Here is a 19,596-nt window from a genome sequence, read left to right as displayed (position 1 = left end):
TCCTTGTACCTCAATCTTTCAGAAGCCAAGCATGAAGGTTGAGGGTTCTGGTGTCTGGATGGAGAACCTGACCTCCCTTCTGCGTGAGAAGATTCTCTTTGAGTGGAAGACGGATTGGAGGACAGATGGACATATCTAGAAGGTTTGGGTACCACGTTCTCCTGGCCCAATCCGGGGCAATTAGGATCATGGTCTTCCGGAATCTTCTCAACCTCCTGATCATTTGAGGAATAACAGGGACTGGAGGGAACGCGTAAAGGAGTGGAAACTTCCAGTCCACTACGAACGCATCTCCTAGAGCTCCTCTCGGGGGGAATTCCCTTGAAAAGAACAGATCGCACTTCTTGTTGTTGCTTGTGGCGAACAGATCCACCTGAGGGGTTCCCCAAAGGGTGAAGATCTCTTGAAGTACTTCCTGAGCTAGCTCCCACTCGTGGGAGACTGTGCTCTGCCTGCTCAGAGCGTCTGCTGTCAAGTTCTTCTCTCCGGCTAGGTGGACAGCCGATAGTGAGATTGGATTGCTCAAAACCAGAGCTGCATTGCCTCTCTGCACAGTGGAAGTGATCTTACGCCTCCTCTTTTGTTGAGGTAGTGCATTGCCACCGTGTTGTCCGTCATTATCAGGACATTTCTCCTCTGTACTGATGGCAGAAAAGCTTTCAGCGCTAGTCTGATTGCTCTCAGCTCTAATAGGTTGATGTGTAGTCTGGACTCCGATGGAGACCAACGACCGCTGATGGTCAAGTCGTTGGCATGGGCTCCCCACCCCGTGAGTGAGGCGTCTGTGACTACTGTTATCTCCGGCCATGTTTGCCAAAATAGTTCCCCTTTCAAGATGTTCTCTGGATAGGCCCACCATTGAAGGTCACGGGCTACCTTGTCCGGAATCCGAAGGAGATCTGTCATTCTCCCTGAGAATTGCGACCACTGACTTCTCAGTGCCCACTGAAGAGATCTCATTCTCAGGCGAGCCTCTGGCACAAGGAAGATGCAGGATGCCATGAGGCCTAGCAACCTCAAAAAGTCGAAGGCTGGGAGACGTTGGGCATTTTGAAACTTGGTGACCATCTGTAGAATATCTTGAGCCCTCACCTCCGGTGGCGAGGCTTTTCCCAGGGAAGTGTCCAGGACCGCTCCAATGAACTGGAGTCTCTGTGATGGTATCATCTGTGACTTCTTTAAATTGAGGGAGAAGCCCAGTCTGTGAAGGAAGTGGCAGACATAATCTAGCTGGGCCTGGGCCTGTTCCGAAGATACAGCCCTGATCAGCCAGTCGTCCAGGTAGGGGTAGACGTGGATCCCTTCCATCCTTAGACTCGTCGCCACTACCGACATCAGCTTGGTGAAGGACCCTCGGGGCGGAGGTCAGCCCAAATGGCAGAACTCGAAATTGATAATGAGAGTCGCCAATTGCGAACCTCAGGTATTTCCTGTGTTTGAGATGGATTGGCACATGGAAATAAGCATCCTGAAGGTCCAGAGATACCAGCCAGTCCTGGAGCTGGAGGGCCTGAAGGATCTGAGAGAGAGTTACCATCTTGAACTTGTCCTTCCTGAGGAACTTTTTCAATTCTCGTAAGTCCAGGATGGGTCTCAGTCCTCCGTCCTTCTTTGGTATGAGAAAGTAGGGGGAGTACCAGCCCTTGTTCCTGTCCGCTACAGGTACCGGTTCTATGGCACCTTTCTCTAGCAGATCTATAATCTCCTGCAAGAGGAGCGGATCTGGAACTTTTAGAGAGCTGTTCCCCGGTGGATGACTCTGAGGAATGTGTAGAAAGGGTAGGCAGTAACCTTGGGCAACTGTTTCCAATGCCCAAGCATCTGACGTTATAGCCTGCCATTCCGTCAGATGGTGAGTTAACCTGCCCCCTATAGGTGTATTGCGTGGAAAGGCCTCAGAGTGGTTTGGGGGCGGCTGATGCAGATGCCGAGGGTAAAGAGGCACCTGCTGCGGTCTTAGTACTTTTGACCTGTCCACCTTGGGTGGATCTCCTTTGGCCTCTTTGAGCCGGCTGTCCTCTGCCTTTCCCGAATGCGGAATAATAGCGAAAGGGCTTTCCTCTTCCAGAGGTTCCTGAGGGGCGAAAAGAAGGTTGGCGGATAGCAGCTCCTAAAGATTTTGCCGCTGCTTTAGAAGTCTGTAACTTTTCCAGACTGTCATCAGCCTTTTTCCCGAATAATGAAGAGCCGTCAAAGGGCATATTCAAAAGTCTGGCCTGTACATCTGGAGCAAAGCCCGACTTTCGCAACCACGCATGCCTGCGGATTGTTGTACTTGCCGCCATGGCCCTGCTGATACTGTCAGCGGAATCGATGGCAGTTTGAAGTGATTCGCACATGGCATCCTTGCCATCTTTAATAATGTTAAGGAAGGCTTCCTTTTCCTCTCCTTCGGGTATGCAGTCAGCCGCTGATGAAGCACACTCCCATAGTGTGTGACTGAACCTGGCGAGCGTACAGGTGGCGTTGATGGACTTCAACGCCATACTACAGGCAGAGAAAACCTTCTTCGCCATAGAGTCGTACCGCTTGTCATCTCTATCCTGTGGGACAGTAGGGTAAGCGGTCCTACTGCTAGATGAAGTTGCCGCTTGAACCACCAGGCTCTCTGGAGTCGGGTGTTTTGATAAGTATTCAGGGTCAGCAGCCGCTACCCTATACTTGGTTGACAATCTTTTATTGGAAGGGGAGCACCGGGTCCTCCTGTAGGCCTTTGTCTAATATATCTGTTAGGTCATCCTGTTAAAAAACAGGTGAAGGTGCAGACCAACCCATAAATTCAAAAATTCTTGCCATCAGGGTTCTATAGGGTGTTTCGGCATGTTCTCCTGGGTCTGGCTTAACAAATTCCACTTCTGGGGAAGTGTCCAGCCCACTTGCCTCATGTAGTGACTCCTGTAGGCCCTTCAGCCTTCTTTCCTCAGAGGTGAAATCCTCTGCAATAGGCAGTGTGGTCCTCTGTAACCCGAATGTTTCCTGGTCAGAATCTTCCCCCTCTTCATAAATTGAAGAAAGTCCAGGGTACTCTGACCTCTGAAATGGAGTAAAGCCCATCTCTAGGGCAGAAGGAGCCAAACTCGTCGTTATTGGACGAGAAAACGTTGATGTCGTCGATGCCGATGTAACAGGCTTCAAAGGCTCCGAAAACGGCGTTGAAAAAACTGGAAGGGGGTCTCGAAGAACTCGAGAGGATCGGGATCCTACTCGAGGGCATCGACGACGGTCTCGGCGTCGTGCCGGAGGCCCTTGAAATGACCGTTGGCTGTGGAGTGGCCTTGGTCCTCTCTTTCATCGGCGTCGGCGATGGCGTCGAGTCGATCGACCGATGCATAGAGGAACCCTTCGACAACGGCGTCGATGGCGCGATCGGTGCATCGAGGGAATCTTCGACGACGGCGTCGACGATGGTGCCTTCTTACCCGATGGCTCATGGCGCTCTCGGGTGGAATGTTTCGCCGGGTGCTGCGACTCGCGGCGTTTTGATTTTTTGGGTTTTTCACCCGGGTTATCACCCTCCGCTGTCTTTGAGGGGGTCGAGGCCGCGTTCTCGAAGACGCTTAACATTTTCTTTCTGAATTCCTCCCACTCAGTTTGAGAACTGTGTTTAGTGGGACAGGAGACCCTTTCTGGGACACAGAAGATGACGAGGAATGGGACCTTCGACGTCTCTTTTTTGAGTGTCTTGATCTCGACGAATGGTGGGAGCTACTTCGAGATCTAGAATGGGAATGTTTTCGACGGCGAGGAGACTAATGCCTCGACTCAGCCGACAAAACTTTCGAGGAGGTTTTGGCTGAATTACCTCTCTCGAGCTTCCCCCCCTTGCGCTCCTTCAAGGCTTTCGCCGTCATGGACATGCAGTCCTCACACTCCGAACAATGGTGCTCGGATCCCAAGCACCATAAGCAGATCCTGTGTGGATCCGTTGACATTTTTTTTAACCGCAGTCTCTACATTTCTTGAAGCCGGATCACGGCATCGTCGGTTCTGATGAAGAAGCCATCGAGAATGATAAGGAATATTCGAGTAGAAATAGTTAGTTATCCTGACTGAACTGAGCAACGACGTTCCGAGGCCCCACGAAGGGTGGAAAAACAGAACTAAGCAACGGATGCAGCGCGTGGCTATTTATGGGCATGGTGACGTCGGCGCCGATACGGTGGCCATCGAAGTACATCGACTCGGCGGATGTCGACGCGCAGCGCCCTCTACAGAAAAAATTTCCCAGGCCAGCAAGCTGGAAACCTATTATCAAAGATAAGGAATACGTCGGAAGGCACAATCCCTTCGAAACTCTCATTTGCTGTTATTGTGTGATGCAAAAGGGGAGAGCAAGAGAATGATGTAGTTGATGGTTCAACACAGATTTGAATCGGAGATAGACTAGACTTGGATCATGGGGCAGAAACAGGATAAATACAATCCCAGATACATTTAGAGAAATTGAACCCTTTTAGGCTGTCTGCATCTGGCTAGAGGCTTCAGAATATTTTAATCTTTTCTCAGCGTGCATTTGCGTGAAAGCTTCAAATGAAGGTTTTTAGGCGTTCAGGGTTTATTTTTCCTACTATGTGTGCATATATGTTACAGTGTCATGGTTAGATGGCACATTTCATAGACACCTGCAAGGCCCACCTTCGACCTGACATCTTCCCATCAAACTAAGCAAATAGATTGAAGGCGCTTAATGCTTCAGAACATTTTTAAACAGATTATATCAAACTTTTCAGAGAAAATAAAATCTCAAAATCCATAAATGCTTCCCCACAAATGCAAAAAGAGAAAATTAAAACAATGTATTGTAGGAAGGAGACAGGCATAGAAGAAAAGATGAGAAAAGTGTGGCTGCAAGGTGAAGATTTTGTAAAAAAAAAAGAAGCCAGTTTTCTGGACCTTGCTCCAATGGAACTTTAAAGAGCTGGGATTGCCAGAACTATTTGTAGGAAACAAAGAAGAGGGTGCCTTTTGGCCTGGGTGTCTGGTTAAAGTTTTTGCCAAACATCAATGCTATCTGTGGTCCAAGAGTTTTGCTGAACTGGCAGCGGCCCCACTTATGGGAAAAATAAAACAGACAGGATGAGTTATGGGGAGTTTCTCCAAAACCCTTCTAACACAATGGGATGGCAATGTTATTGAGTTAAGCTCCCCGCCTGCAATCATGTGCTTGTACAATCAAGAGAATTGTAAGTATTTTCCCATAAAGGAATGAGGACATTTTTATACAGGGTCACTAGAAGAGAATGGGATCAAGTTTATACAGCAGCGTGTCCAGATTGATGAAATTGTCTCTTTACAGAGGGAGATTTGGGTATGTCCACAGCTTAGATATTGCCTTAAGAGAAAAAGGATGCCTTAAAAATGTTTTGTTAGGGTCCACAAGTGGGTCTGCTTCTGTTTCTGTCAATGAACCTCCAAGTATCACAATACATCTATTTTTTTTTCAAAATACCAATATGGAAAGTTGACATGCACAGTATATACACAAAACTACCATGTGTACTAGAAATTCATATTTTGGGGAAAAGGTGTGAACCAAATGTAGCCAAACCTTAAAATTGAACTGAATAAAGTAGAGTACAATATGCCTTACAAATTTGGCAAGCCTTTCAACATTAATTTCATGGAGGGCACATTTTTGGAACCCCGCTATAACTTTGTAGCCCTTTGGGCATTTAGAACCAATCTCCTTCCCTTCCCCCCCACGGGATGGTTGGTTTCATTAGGTAAAGGAGTTATGTTACCAAGTAAACACAACACACACAAGTTGCACAGCTTCCCGGACAAGAAAAATAGGTATTCTAAAGAAAGGTATCAAAAGGTGAACTCTGCAGAGACAATCAACATAGAAAACTGGGCATGGGGTATCCTGAAACATAAAAGGGACACTTAAGAGAGAGATGACCGTTGGGAGTATTTAGTCTGACTTTCAAGTGCCAAGGACGAGTATACTCGTCCTTTTTACATAGACTTCAGTAATAGCCTGGCACTTAAGGGGTAAAGGCAACACACCAACAGCCCATGTCAGTCCTTTAGAACCTATATTTCAAATATCAGCACTCCAAATCATATTAATATTGTAGCTAATGGCAGTATAAATGTTAGGGAGAATTCTCTCTTTATGCTGAATTTCCTAACCTAGTAAGTCCCCCAGCAGCTTTGCTGGATTTCTGGAGTTTGTTTTTTTCTCCTGCCAAGAGTGAGACTCTTTTTTCCCCACTCTTGGACATGATTTATGGTGTTCCTTTGACTGTCAATGTGTTTTATGGGCTATGGGGTCCTTTACTCCATAGGGTCTCATGTGTTTTTTCCTATTTCCTATGTGTGTTACACAGCACCCTCCGTGCCGTAACACAGGGGTGTCATAGTGACATCCCACCATAGACTCCATACCCTGGGACTACTGTCTCCCAGGGCATGTAAAGTCACCATTGGCTTTACTAGTCCCAAATTATTAACAGAATCCGGTACAAACCATCATTTTGTGGATGTACTGGTCGGGGCAATTCGATTGCCCCGGGGTCTGTTAGTCGAGGGGGCACGTCTCCATCCCTCCTGATCGAGTTTTGGCTGGTGGCAGTGGAAACTACTTTTTATATTCGACCGCAAATATATTCCTATGGGAATTTCCCATTGTTCGAGGCTACCAACTTTAATTATTTAATTCTCATAGCCTCGAACATACCGCTGTTTTTTTTAATTAATATTAATTCGCCGGTTGGTATTTTTTGCCAGGGCTCGATTCTAAAATGGCGTTCGTGTGCTCTTCTGTGACTCCAACCCAAGTCGAGCCCTTTGTTCCACTTTTTGGCGGGCTTCTCCACAGAAGCCTCCAAAAGTAGTGCCAACTCTGTCTGGGTACCACAGGGGGTGTGGGAGGGGGTTTAGGCACCCTGGACTGAGTTACCTTGGTAACTCAAGTCGCACTCTTGTGTGATTGGCCCAAGTGGTGAGCCGGCCGGCTCACCACTTAGCATGTTTGATTGACAGCTAGGCTGAGTGAATGGGGGTGAATGGGGGTGTGCTGCATAAAAGCAGGGCTTTGGGGACTGGAACTTCAGAAGTCGCCACAGGACCTGAGAATCCGACGAGGGAGAAGCTGAGCCGACCTACCACGATGACACCACCGGTGGAGCCCTGCGGAACCGACTCACCACTTCCGACGACAGAGAAGATCTCCCGGCTGGAGAGGCTTCTTCCCCTGACTGGTGGACACAACCAGTTTACCTTCTTCTCTTCGCACCCCGAACCGGTTCGTGGTCGAATTGCCCGTGCCAAGCACCCCGGCAACCGGATAGCCACTTACCACTGGACCGCGAATAAAAGGACCGTCCTTTTACCTGAGAACTCCGCGGCTGGTTTCTTCCCTGGCAGTGCAACGGACTCCTGTCTTCCTCCCCGACGAGATCCTCTCTTCCCCGGACGAAGCACCGACTTGCATCCGCTGCCAGGAACAACTGCCCCCGCTGGAGTATTCTCACCACTTTAAGGTACCGTGTCTGCCAGGCCTCCCTTTCTAAAGATTGCTACAAGGTAATAATAACCCCTTAACCTTCTGGACTGGGCTGGCCGCCTTGACCCTCTAACTGGTCCCTTTTTTGGTCCAACTCCTTTTTGAACCTTTACGAGACTCTTGTGCACTGCAACCGTGTGACCTTGGACACATTTTGTTTTGATCCTCTTAAAGTGGATCCGGCCTACTGACTCTAAACTCACGATGTTACTTTGCCTTCCTCTCTTGTTGTGAAAAAGTGTTGGGATCGGTTTCAATTTATTCTCTGTTTTTCTCTCCCTTTTAAAAACGAATAATTAGAGTGCCATCTACGTTAAACGCTCACCGCTGTCTGAAAATAAGTGGGGCTTTACTTAAGACTTGTCTCATATTCTTCTAAGGGAATGTATATCTTTTAGTGACCGTGTTTTTGAATTGCTTACTATTAGTGCCTTTGTGTTTTTCTAGATGTGGTTTTAAATAAATAATTATATCTCTTTTACACCAAGCCCTGGTCAGTGTTTACTTGTTCTACTGTGTTCTCTTGACCCATTGTGAATACTCTGTATACTGCCTAACTCTTCTTGAGAGAAGTCTGACTGTTCAGCCACAGCTACCAAGTGAATCTGTGTGGTACAGGCTGCTACCAAGTGGGTTTACTGCCAAACACCTGTAGCCCTAAATCTTTTGCAGTGGTCCCAGAGGGAACTGCACAGGTTTCTGCCTAACAATAAACACAAGTATTTTGCTTACACAAGTCAAAAGAAAAATCTGCTTCATACTTTCCACATTTAATTTCTACCCAGGAACGGTCCAAAATGTATCCGGAGGATAATCTGTGTACCATTATTTTCAGAAATGTCACACATTAGTTAACACAAACAGCCATTAAGGCAGCTGACTCACCACTTCATCAGCAAAGTCTCCATTATAGCGAAGGGAGCTATTGATGTACTGACTCTCCAACCGACTGCGGAGCTCTTGAACCTGCCTCTTCAAAGTTTCCACCTCTTGCTGATGCCCAGATTCGATTTGTCTAAGGCGCTGCTGGACAATGTCCATGTAGACTGGCATCCCATCATCGTCCAGGTGACTCCTAGTGTGCTGATCTGGACTGGTGCTAACCGAATGCCTCCCAGGATGGCCTGGATGAACCCATTTGTGGTGCAGATTCCGCCAATGGCACTGGGCAGACCCACAGCTGAGGTTTGAAAGCTGCCTGCTGAAGGAGGATTTGACAAGTCCCTCCTCTCCATTTACATAGTGCACATTAGGAGCAGTGGGTTTCAAAGAACTGGAGAGGCCGAAAGGCTTCTGCATTATTTTGTTCTCTGTCCCTAGATCACCATTGCAAACAATTGCTTCTTTAAATGCAGGTACATTCAAGGCACATGGTAGAGGTGTAGGGCAAGAACGGGCATTGCCATTGTCTTGGGAAGTCCTGTTTACTTTTGCTTCCAAACTGAGCGGTCTTCCTAAGTTTACATCTTGTTTGTAGCCTACATCCACAGTAGGAGTGGGTCCAACAGCTGTAGAAGCATGGTCCATCCTAGAAGGCATTAGGCAGGGACCCAGACCACCATGTTCCTGCTCAACCCTGTCCTCAGTTACAGTGTCTGTTGAGCTTTCCATGGTGAAGACATTGGTACCCTTTAGCGGTGCAGATGGACAGGGAGGAGGACTTGGAAGGGGTGTGCTATATGGACTATCGCTTCCAAGCTCTCCAATGCCGCTTTTTGTATTCTCAACAATGTCAGCACATGAATGACTCTCCAAAGCAGTAACTGCTACTATGAGTTCCTCTAAGGTTTGGAGAATGATTTTTCTGGTCTCTGCTTCTTCCTCAAACTTAAATTGTTCTCCAGGTGACACACTCAACCTTTCCTGTGCCATTTCAAAAGCACTAGAGACTGTTTCAACCCTGGTCTCATTCTTTCTCCTTTTGTCTAGTTCAGGTGTTCCATGCTCACTCTCTTCTTTATATTGCTCCACTGCCATATCAACTGCCCTCGTACCGAGCATAGACATTCTCAATGACTCCTCCAGGTTACTATCCTCTTTGGTAGCTTCCTTCAAAATGTTGACTATTTGTCCCTCTACCATGCCAGCTGCCACAGACAGCTCTGCCACGGCAGGCACCCTGCTAATGGTGCCAAACTCCACTCGGTCAGCATCAACTGGATCTTCTCCTGGGTTGCTGAAGCTGCTCAGTTCCATGGACCGGCGATGCTCTTGCCACTTTTCATTCAGGCTGGGGTCACTGCTGCGACGGTTAGCAGCTGGCATGCTGCTGTCACACACTGTGGTTAGATTGTCGAAAGACCTGGTCTTCGGGATCCTAAAATAAACAAGTTAAGAAAACAGTTGTGAAAGAGAGCAGTCTATTAATAAAAGTAATACTTCATAGCCTAGCGATCAACATATTTAAAGTACATTCAAATCTAAGCATTTTTGAGATTTACAAATAAAATCAACAACAAAGATCAGCTATTAAATAGAGAAGCTTGAGAACAAATCAAACAAGTAGGCAGTTGGAAGTCTCCGTAGGCTTAGTTACAACTTTGCAGTTTAGCAATCTCTGCCAGATTCTGCAATAAAAAACAGTTTGACCGTAAAATGTCTCAACTTACACAGTGTTAAGATGGATTTCTAAAATCTGGCCTAGTGGACAGATTTCAGGAGGCAACCCTAATGACAGTAAACAGGGGAACTCTGAGGGTAGCCAAACCCAATCAAGTTAAGTGTGGAGAGTGGTCAAGGCTTAGTCTCAGGAGAGGTGAGGGAGGGTCAGGTGTCCACAATGAGTCCACACAGTGAAATACACAATGATTCTACTCAGACGGGTAAGTACAAAATTATTCTATTTATTGTGGGCCCAAAAACACACTAGAAAAAAGGAATCAAGCAGGTAATACTATCACACAACACTCAGTTATAAAACATATATAGTCACCTTGGGTTTGTAGAAATGCATACAATTCACTTAACAGCTCAAAGGAAGGGAAGTCATTATGCAACTGAAGAAAACCAGTTCCCAAGTGAAATAGCCTAACTTTAGAAGTCCAATCTTTAAGTTGAATGGGGCCTTGTGTCCAAAAGTCACAAAGTTCCTTTAAGAGGTGGGACAAAGTTAGGAAAGGTTCTTGCAGTGTCGAACAATGTTCCAGAAGACTTCTCAAAAATTTTAAAGGCAAGTAAGATACATTTTCTATCTCTTAGAACAGCTTTTAAAACATACTTTTGGAATAAATCTAAGTTATTCACAAAGTTTGTTATAGGGGCGATAGGGATTCCTATTCTCCCCAGTGACTTGGCAGCTCAACTGGGAGTCACTGGAGGTAGGTTTTCCTGCCGGTGGATCCAGTAGAAGATGCCCAGGAGCTGCGGGTGCAAGGAAGATTCTGGTCGTGTCCAGGAGCTGAGTGCAACCCTTTCCGATGAAGAAATGCAGCAGGTACTGATATAGGTATCTTTGGGACACACTACCAGACAGGGATGGTCGATTACAGCAACAGTAGCCGTACACAGGCGTCAGCAGGCGTCTCTCCAGTCGCGATTGAAGACAGCTTCTAGGACAGGATCCCTTGATGCTGGGAAGCTGAAACATGGCAGTAAGGTGACTTGGTAGGATGAGCGGATGACTACCGAAGTTCCAGATGAAAATGTCCCCCGGTATCCTCTTCTCAGGTGACCAGCGAAAGGACATCGCTTTTGGATCCTGACCTTGGGGATGGATATGCGAGGGAGGACCACCTGGGTGGAGGAGACTTGGGGAATGGGGAGAGGACGCTCTTAGGTGAGACATGGTATCCCCCCATTTCCCTTTCACAATGAACCCTCTATCCCCCAAGCCTTTATACCCTTTTGCCAGCTCTTTCCCTTTTCTTCCCCTAAAACATTCCCCAAAATACACCAGTATGCGACTGGGACAAAGAAGAGGTTAACTAAAACACCACGTCCTCATTTTGTTAAAGCAGACACATATCATCCCCAGCCAGGTACTGAGACAAGGAGGAGGACAAGAGTAAAGCAGGACTACTACTTTAGTGGTGAGCAGTCTAGTCCTTTATGGAATAATCATGGAGGCAGGAACTTTAAAAGCCGGAATCAAGATGGAAATTGAGTCAGCTGTGGGAGAACACCCATGAACTGCTGGGTGCAGACAGATCTCTCAGGTGTAGTGGTGTGGCAAGAGGAGCGCTCGAGACCCGTGAAAAAGTGTAGAGTTTATGCAGTAGGAAGCGAAGGTAGAGGATGCTGGAGGCCGGTGCAAAGCTGCAAGAAGGAAACCGGTGAGACTGAGGGGAGCGGTCATGTAAGTTGTGAGTCGGAGAGGAAGCACCGCTGGGTGAGCGAGAGCCACGGAGGACTGCTGGGAGAAGACACGAGGTACCGCTCGGGAAGAAAGAAACCAGTGGCGGCGGCAGACCTCAAAAGCAGCTGTAAGTTCCGAACGGTGAGTACAACTAGAAGGGAGAACACCAGGCTGGCAGGCAGAAATAGAAACCAAGTAATGGATATTGATTTAAACGGAAACATGCATTGCTATTGGAATGAAAGCAGTTATAAGGCATTTTGAATACTGAACAAAACGAAAGCAAGTTGTGAACACTCTTGAATCTTGAGAGGATTGAAAGAAAGATTGTAAATCTTACTGAAAGGAAGTTTGGGAACTGTACTGAAACAATGAACAGCATTATAATGAGAAACCAAGCTTTGGCAATAGCCAAAATACAAGGAACTGTATTATCTGAGAAACAAATTCTAGCAAAGCCAAGCGAACACAAAGATTTGTATGATACGAGAAATCCAGCACTGGCCAAAGCCGAGAGAGTTCAGGGAACTGTAGGCTATAAGGAAACAAGCATTTGCAACAGCCAAGCATACATAAGAATGTGTAACAAGTGCATGGTGGCCAACCACAGTGTCAGGAGAGTGTGACACATGTGAATGAAGCAAACATCACTGTTAAGGAGAAGCAGTGAACTGGTGTTAATGGAAAAGCGGTCAAGAGGGGGTACCGGTTGCATGACCTGTCATGAGTGGACCGTGTGGTCCGGCAACTGCGTTGTGGTTTGCAATAACCTTTCAGGTTATCTTGAAATCAAGTGTTTTGAAAGCTGGAAGATTTAAACTCTTGGGGAAGGGAACCCCAGTGCTTTATGAACTATCCTGAACTTGGGTAAGGGGAAGCTGATTACAAGCCAAGAGCTAGAAGAAGCTCTGAACTTTATTTTGGAACACTATTAATTTTGATGCCGACATCCCTACACATTGTATGCAGTTAATTGTGAGGCCAAGTATAGGTTTTGGACACTGATAGATGTTTTGCTTTGGACTTCCTGATGCAGACTATCCCTAGTTTTCTTTAAGTAGGGAAATCCCACCTTAAAATAGGGCAAGTTAGGCATTACTCCATCCTGCCTTTTTGAATTAATAAAACTTTGTTAAACAAACTTGAACCTGTTGTCTGTGTCTGGCTCATGAGGTCACTCACAGTAGCACATTTCCGAGTTGGTCGGTCCACCGGGGTGTCCAGGGACGATTCCGAAGGCTCACAGCTGCAGCATCAAGAGAAGGCATTGAGGCTGGTTGATCCGACCAGTCCAAGGGTTGAAGCACTGCAGAGGGCCTACTCAGGTCAGGTAGTCCAGTAGGGCTATGCCAGGACAGTAGCAGGAAAGGTTGCCACGCCTCTTCAAGAGTGGTCCACGGGTGTTCATCGAGTGCACGGCTACGCAGAATACTTGGCCCGGTTGCTGATCTACTGGAATGGCTGCAAGACTCATCTTAAATTCAGGTGAGTGATCAAACTCAGCCCTCCAATGGTAAAGATCTGCACCACTCTCTCAGCCAGCAGTGGTCCAATCAGAGAACCCTGCTGGTTTTACTTCATGCATGCAAATTAGACTCACTGGCATCAGGTTGTGGTTTGGGAGCAGACCGTTCCAACCAACCTCCTGGGTCCACACAAATAGCATGCACTAGCCTGCAAAAGCAGCAGCTTTCCCTGGCAAATGTATGACCATATTAGAGATTTCGTGACCTGGGAAGGCATAAAGAAGGTCAAATAGCAAAATGGCCAAAGAACAAGTAAAAAATCTAAGGACACTAGCCACTGGCAGTCACCAAACGCGGTAAACGTGATTGTGCCAACAAAAAATATAGCACAAGTGGTAAAAATGCTGCCACCAGCTTGTCTTTAGGCACACATTTTTTTTTCAACAGGACTTTTTATTGGCAGTTTGTAAAACAAGTAAATTGCTGTTTATATACTTCAAATCATGGTGTGTTCAGGTTTTAACAAACAAAATACAATCTCTGAGGAGGTAACCGGTTTTGGGGGGGGAACTGTTCGGGGGATTAAGGGAGGGAGGGCTGCTTCAGTTTCAGGTTGTGGAACATCAGGAGCTGTCCTTAGGAGCCTTGATGGAGCGGGCCTCTATGATTCGGACCTGGACCTCCCCGGCAGGGGTACAGATAGCTTTAGTCTGCTTTTGCAATCCAGCGATAGGACGGTGGTTGCCTGGCCACTCCGGGGAACTTTTGGGCATAGTCTAAGAAAGGGTCCCAGATGTTGTGAAACTTGCTCCTGTTTCCAAAGCGAGTGGCAGTCATTTTTTTCAGCTGCTGCGATATCCCAGCACTTTGCCCACCATATGGGGGTCACCGGGCCTTCGGGGTGTTTCCAAAATCTTGCTATTGAGATTTTTGCAGGTGTGTGCAGAGGTCTGCCAGTTGGCCGGACATCAGGAATTGACCCCCTCCAGTGTCGCCCAGAAGAACTATACCCGGGTCCCATGATATTGATAGGCCAGTGATTAGTTTGATCTGTTCAGGACCTCTCTCCAGAAGCAGGCCGATTTCGGACATGACCACAGGAGGTGGAACAGCGTCCCTGTGTCTGCACAGCCTCTCCAGCATTGCGGTGGGATGCTTGGGTTACATTTGTGTAGGATCTCCAGGGTTATATACCATCTGTAGCAGACCTTGATTGCTCCCTCCTTTTTCGTGATGCACTCCGAACTCTTGTGGGCTCTCGTCCAGATGCGATTCCAGGTGTCCTCGTCTAGCTCTCTGCCTATGTCTCATTCCCATCGTGTCATGTAGGGTTCCTTCGATTCAGGGGTTCCCCTATCCAACAGTCTGTACAAGGTTGAGATGTTTCCCTTTAGGTGGGGTCACTGTCAGAGTGCGGTCCAGTGCCGCGAGCCCTCTGCTTCCATGCGTTCTCATCGGTTCGTGGGAAAGCCAGTGTCGAAGCTGGGCGTAGCGGAATCTTTCGGTCTCCGGCACCTGAAACTTCTCCTTGTAGCCCTCGAACATGAGTAGGGTACCTTCCGTGAAGAAGTCTGCCATGTGCTTCAGCCTGCCCACTTTCCACTTGTCGAAGTTGTTCGGCTCCAGCCCTGTGGTGAAGTCGGGGTTCTCCCAGACCGGGAATAGCAGGCCCACCATGTTCCTGCAGCTCCATTTCCGGGCTGCCTTCTTCCAGCATTCCACTGTGTTCCTGGTCGCCATGAGGGGGCCCGTGGTTGTAGGGCTTCTGGGCAAAGCGATATGCGGGAGGTCCTCCAGTGGGTAACGGCTCCAGTCTTCCTCCAGATTCTGCCAGCGGGTTTTGTTGGTGTCTGTTTGCCATGTGAATGCTGCTGAGAGTTGAGCTGCCAGGCAGTATCTGTCCACCTCCGGGACTCCCAGGCCCCGGATTCCAGGGCTACGGAGCATGACCCTCCGCGTGATGCGTGCCCCCCCCCCAGACAAATTAAAGAATGTGTGCTTGCAGTTTCTGCTTGGCTGTCTTGGGATCGTCACTGGGAGGGCTTGGCAATGGAATAGCAGTCTGGGCACAAGGTTCATCTTGACTGCCGCGATCCTCCCTGTCCAGGATATCTTCTGCTTTTGCCAGCGGGACAGATCCGCTTGCAATTCCTTGAACAGGGCCGGGAAATTTGCTTTGTAGGTCCGCTCAGTGTTTCTGGGGAGCCGAATGCCCAGGTAGTCGAGCTGGGTACTGGCCCATGGTATGGGAAAGCTGGCAGCTAGGAGTCCACCGTGGCCCTTGGGATGTTGACATCCAAAGCTGTCGATTTTGAGAGATTGATGGTGAAGCCTGATGCTGCTTTGAAGCCGTCTAGTTCCTCCCACAGTGCTTTGAGTGAGGTTTCTGGGCGGGTCAACGTCAACAACACGTCATCCGCATATAGGGCGGCTTTGTAGGTTTCCTCCTTGACCACCAGGCCGCGGATCAGCAGGTTCCGGTGAACTCTGGAAGCAAACGGCTCCATGGATAACGCGAAGATAAGGGGGGAGAGGGGCAGCCCTGGCGTGTGCCCCTGGTTATTGGGATCATGGGAGAGTTGCCGCTGTTTATCCTTAGCGTCGTGGTGGGCTGGTCATAATTGGCCATTGTCCACTTCCGAAATTTCGGCCCAACCCCGAAGTGCTTCACTGTATCTTCTATAAAGCCCCAGTCGAGCATATCGAAGGCTTTGTGTGCGTCGACTGACACGATCGCCATGCCTTCTCCCATTCGGTTTGCTGTTTCGATTATGTTTAGGGTGCGTCTCTTGTTGTCCTGGGTGCTCCGGCCCGGGATAAAACCCGTTTGGTCAAGGTGGATTAGGTCCGACAAAATGCTTGCAAGCCTGCGTGGCAGGAGTTTTGAAAAGATTTTTGCATCTACGTTCATCAGCGCTATGGGTCCGTATGACAAGCAAAGTTCTGGGTTTTTCCCTGATTTTATTATCAGGATTGTGAGAGAGTCCTCCATCGAGGGGGTGGTGCGGCCTGATTCCAAGAAGGTGTTGTAGAGCGAAGCCAGGTGGGGGGCTAGGATATGGACATATTTTTTATAGAATGAGGCCGGGAAGCCGTCAGAGCCCGGGCCGTGTTTTTCATTGAACGGATGACTTCGGTCCCTTCCTCGGTGGAGATTGAGAGTTCCAGCCAGTCTAGCTGTGGGTGCAGGGGAGGCCTTTGGGTGTGGCGGAGGTAGCGGTTATGCGATTCCTTGTCCGTAGGGACCCGACATTACACTTCTGTGATGTTCGGTCATGATGGTCAGTTTCCTGGCTTCAGTGCAGCAGGGCCTGCCCTCTCGATCCCGCAGGACTAGGATGGTGTTCCTGGTGTGCAGTTTTTTGAGTTTGTGCACTAGCAGCCGGTTGGCCTTGCTGCTGTTGAGATAATAGTACTGTTTCGTGTACATTAAGGCTTGGGTCATGTGGTCTGCCAGGTGCATCTGGAGGGCCGCTTTTGACTTTGAGGTCTCTCCACCCTTTCACTGACTGTCGCCTTTTGTAGAGTGCTTCTTTTCCCGCTACCTCTGCCTCTAATTTGGAGAGCTGAAGTTGGTGACTGCGTTTGTGTGCCGCCGTGCATTCAATAGCTATGCCCCGGATCACTGGCTTCATAGCATCCCACACCATGGCTTCGGAGGACTCCCTCTCTGAGTTTTCCACAAAGGAATTTGTTAGGGCCTCAGACAGTTCCTTGTTTGCTGCCACATCTGGAAGGATATAGTCTTGCAACTTCCATGACCTCTGCGGGGGCGTTGGCAGGCCCGTTGTTTGTAGTCAAGCTATTACTGGGGCATGGTCAGAGATTACTCTCACGCCGATCTGAATATCCTCGATGCATGGGAACAGTGTGCTGGACACCAATAGCAGATCTAACCTCGAGAACCCCCTGTGGACGTGCGAGAAGGTGGTGTAGTCTCAAGCATTGTCGTTCGCCAGTCTCCACGCATCGACCGTTTCGGTTTCCCTTAGGAACTCTGCGAGTCCCAGTGCTCTTGTAAAGTCTGATTTGGTGGGTGGCAGTTTTGTCGACATTGGGATCCGGTGTGAGGTTGAAGTCGACTCCGATCAAGAGCTTTCCTTCCGCAAACGAGGTTATTGTTGGGATGATTTTGCGCAGGAAGTGCTCCTGGGCCTCGTTCGGGCAATATATTGCTGCAATGGTTATTGGAAATTCTATTAGGAGACTTTAAGCAGCAGGTCTCTTCTCCCGGGTCCCGCTTAACTGTAACCTGCGTTAAGGGTACTGCTCGACTGAGCAGGATAGCAGCGACTCCTTTCTTCTGGCCCGAGGAGGCATAGTACTTCTTGGGGAAGCTGCAGAGGTTGAGTCGCTTCTCGTCAGGTGGCAGCAGTTGGGTTTCCTGTAGACATACAATGTCTGCATCGAGCTGGGATTGCCGGTGCTCCACTGACTTTCGTTTTCTGGGCGAGTTTAGGCCTTGGACATTCCATGTGATCATGGTGAGTTCTCTAGAGTGGTTTGCCATGTTGGTGGACTGGGTTTGTCGCTTCTTGAGGTCGACCCACCCAACCTGGCCTCGTAGAGCAATCCTGTGCATTGGTGAGTGTTCCCTATAAAGTGGTTCGATTCCCCTCTTCTCCCATTTCCCCCGCCCGCCCGACAAAACAAAACCAGGTTGCCAGGGCCAGCCTTCAACCAACAGGGCATCCAGCAAGGCCAACGCAACCCTCCGCTGTAGTGGCCGTTAAGCCTGTGTTGATATTCGGTGATGTTTGATCTTCTGGCGTATGGAGACCGTTGTGCGCTGGCTCCGGGCTATAGGAGTGCGGCCTGGGTCTTTGGTTGTGTGGCCCTGTTAGTCTTTGTGAGGCCCGCTGGACTTGGGAGAGTGTTGATCAGGGCTTACCATTCTGTTTGTTTTTAGCCGGCGGGCCCCTAAGCCTTCGCCTGCTTTCCACTTTCGTCCAGGAGTGACTTTGCTCCTGTGAGGGGGGGATGCTTGGTGGGGGCGTCCGTCTCTGGGTCTGTCTCGTCTGCTTCTGGGTTCAGTAGGTTCTCTGCTTCTTTCTATGGTGCGGAGGAAACAGACCTGGTCTTCCCAGGTGAAGGACAAGGAGGTGGGGTACCCCCAGCGGTAAGGTATCTTTCTTTCCCCAAGCCATTCTGTGACCGGCTTCAAGGCTTTTCTTTTCAATAGCGTTATGGCTGAGAGGTCTTGGTACAGGGAGATGGAGGCATCCCTGAAGAATATTTGGGGGGAGCTCCTAGCCTCACGCATTCATTTCTTCTTTTACTTTTTAAAAGTGAATCCTCGCTAGGACGTCCAGCGAGGTGGTTGTGCTTGGCCTCGTTCTCGTTCTGTGGACCCTATCGAGTTCAAGTGGGGCGCTGTCGGGTAGAGTCAGGATGAAATGGAAGAGGTCGTTGGCGTAGTGTTCCAAGTCCCCATCTGGGATGGATACTGGGATTCCCCGGAGGAGTATGTTACTGCACCGGGACCTGGTTTCGGCGTCACATCTGGCTTCAAGTGCTGCAATTCTGTTTGTGCCAGTCTCGATTTCATGGCTTTGTTCGCACAAAGTGTCCTCCACCTCTGCTGTCCACTCCTCGATTTCCCCCACCCGCTTATCCAGTGAAGCAATCTTACTTTTAACCTCCTCTGTGCTCCTCTGTTACTCTTTCGTAAGTGCTGCCAGTAGATCCTGCAGGTCCGATTTCGTGACCGCCTGGGCCGGGTTACAGGGCTCCATCGCTGCGTGGGGCTCTGGGGATGTGGTTTCTGTGCCGTCCCCCTTTCTTGTTTTTTCTGTTGCTTGGGTCAGCAGCAGCAGCGTGGAGATGTCCGTCTGCTTTGTTTTCTGGTGTCTTGACATTATGAGCAGTTTTTCTATGCCCTTGGTGGGGCGCGGTTGCCAATGTTAGGTTCCCCAGGTTATGCTCTATTGGTAGGCCGGTCTGGTCCTTGCGGTGGATCCCTTACTTTTCCTCTTCTTTGTGGGGGCCTTGATAGACGATGGATGGAGACCCACTTGTGGGAGCATCCAGCCTCCACTCTGAGGTGGCTGATGCTTGCAGGGCTTTTCCTCCGTAAGGCTTATGGTGGTCTCTTGGGGGTGCTGTGGTGGGAGCGGGACCACTGGAGTGTCAACCCTTTGCTGGAGGTGTCCTGTCTTCCCGGGGAGATATGGCCCTACCCAGATTGTCCTGGGCTGGGCTCGAAGGCTCAGATGCTGCCCTCCCTGGTCCCCCCAGCCGCACCCGGGGAGTGGGAGCGCCACTGAGCCAGGCTTCTTAGCCTGGATGATTCTCCCGGGTGCTGGGCTGCGCTGAGGGGCCACACT

The 19,596-nt window shown here is 49.0% G+C and overlaps 1 protein-coding gene across 7 annotated transcripts in view; it reads right to left on the bottom strand.

Annotated features, from left to right (window-relative positions):
* The window catches only part of MTMR3 (myotubularin related protein 3), a 2,389,252-nt gene that overhangs the window by 250,500 nt on the left and 2,119,156 nt on the right, over positions 1–19,596 (bottom strand). For all 7 annotated transcript variants that reach the window (XM_069619294.1, XM_069619290.1, XM_069619289.1 and 4 more), the window contains one exon: positions 8,396–9,827. In XM_069619294.1, the coding sequence (XP_069475395.1) occupies positions 8,396–9,827 (1,432 nt within the window). The remainder of the gene's footprint in view (positions 1–8,395; positions 9,828–19,596) is intronic.

Source organism: Ambystoma mexicanum, chromosome 10, assembly GCF_040938575.1.
Source record: "Ambystoma mexicanum isolate Mex_15411 chromosome 10, UKY_AmexF1_1, whole genome shotgun sequence".
NCBI lineage: Eukaryota > Metazoa > Chordata > Amphibia > Caudata > Ambystomatidae > Ambystoma > Ambystoma mexicanum.
Note: the sequence above shows the minus strand (reverse complement) of the source record. Positions and strands in the feature narration are given on the sequence as shown.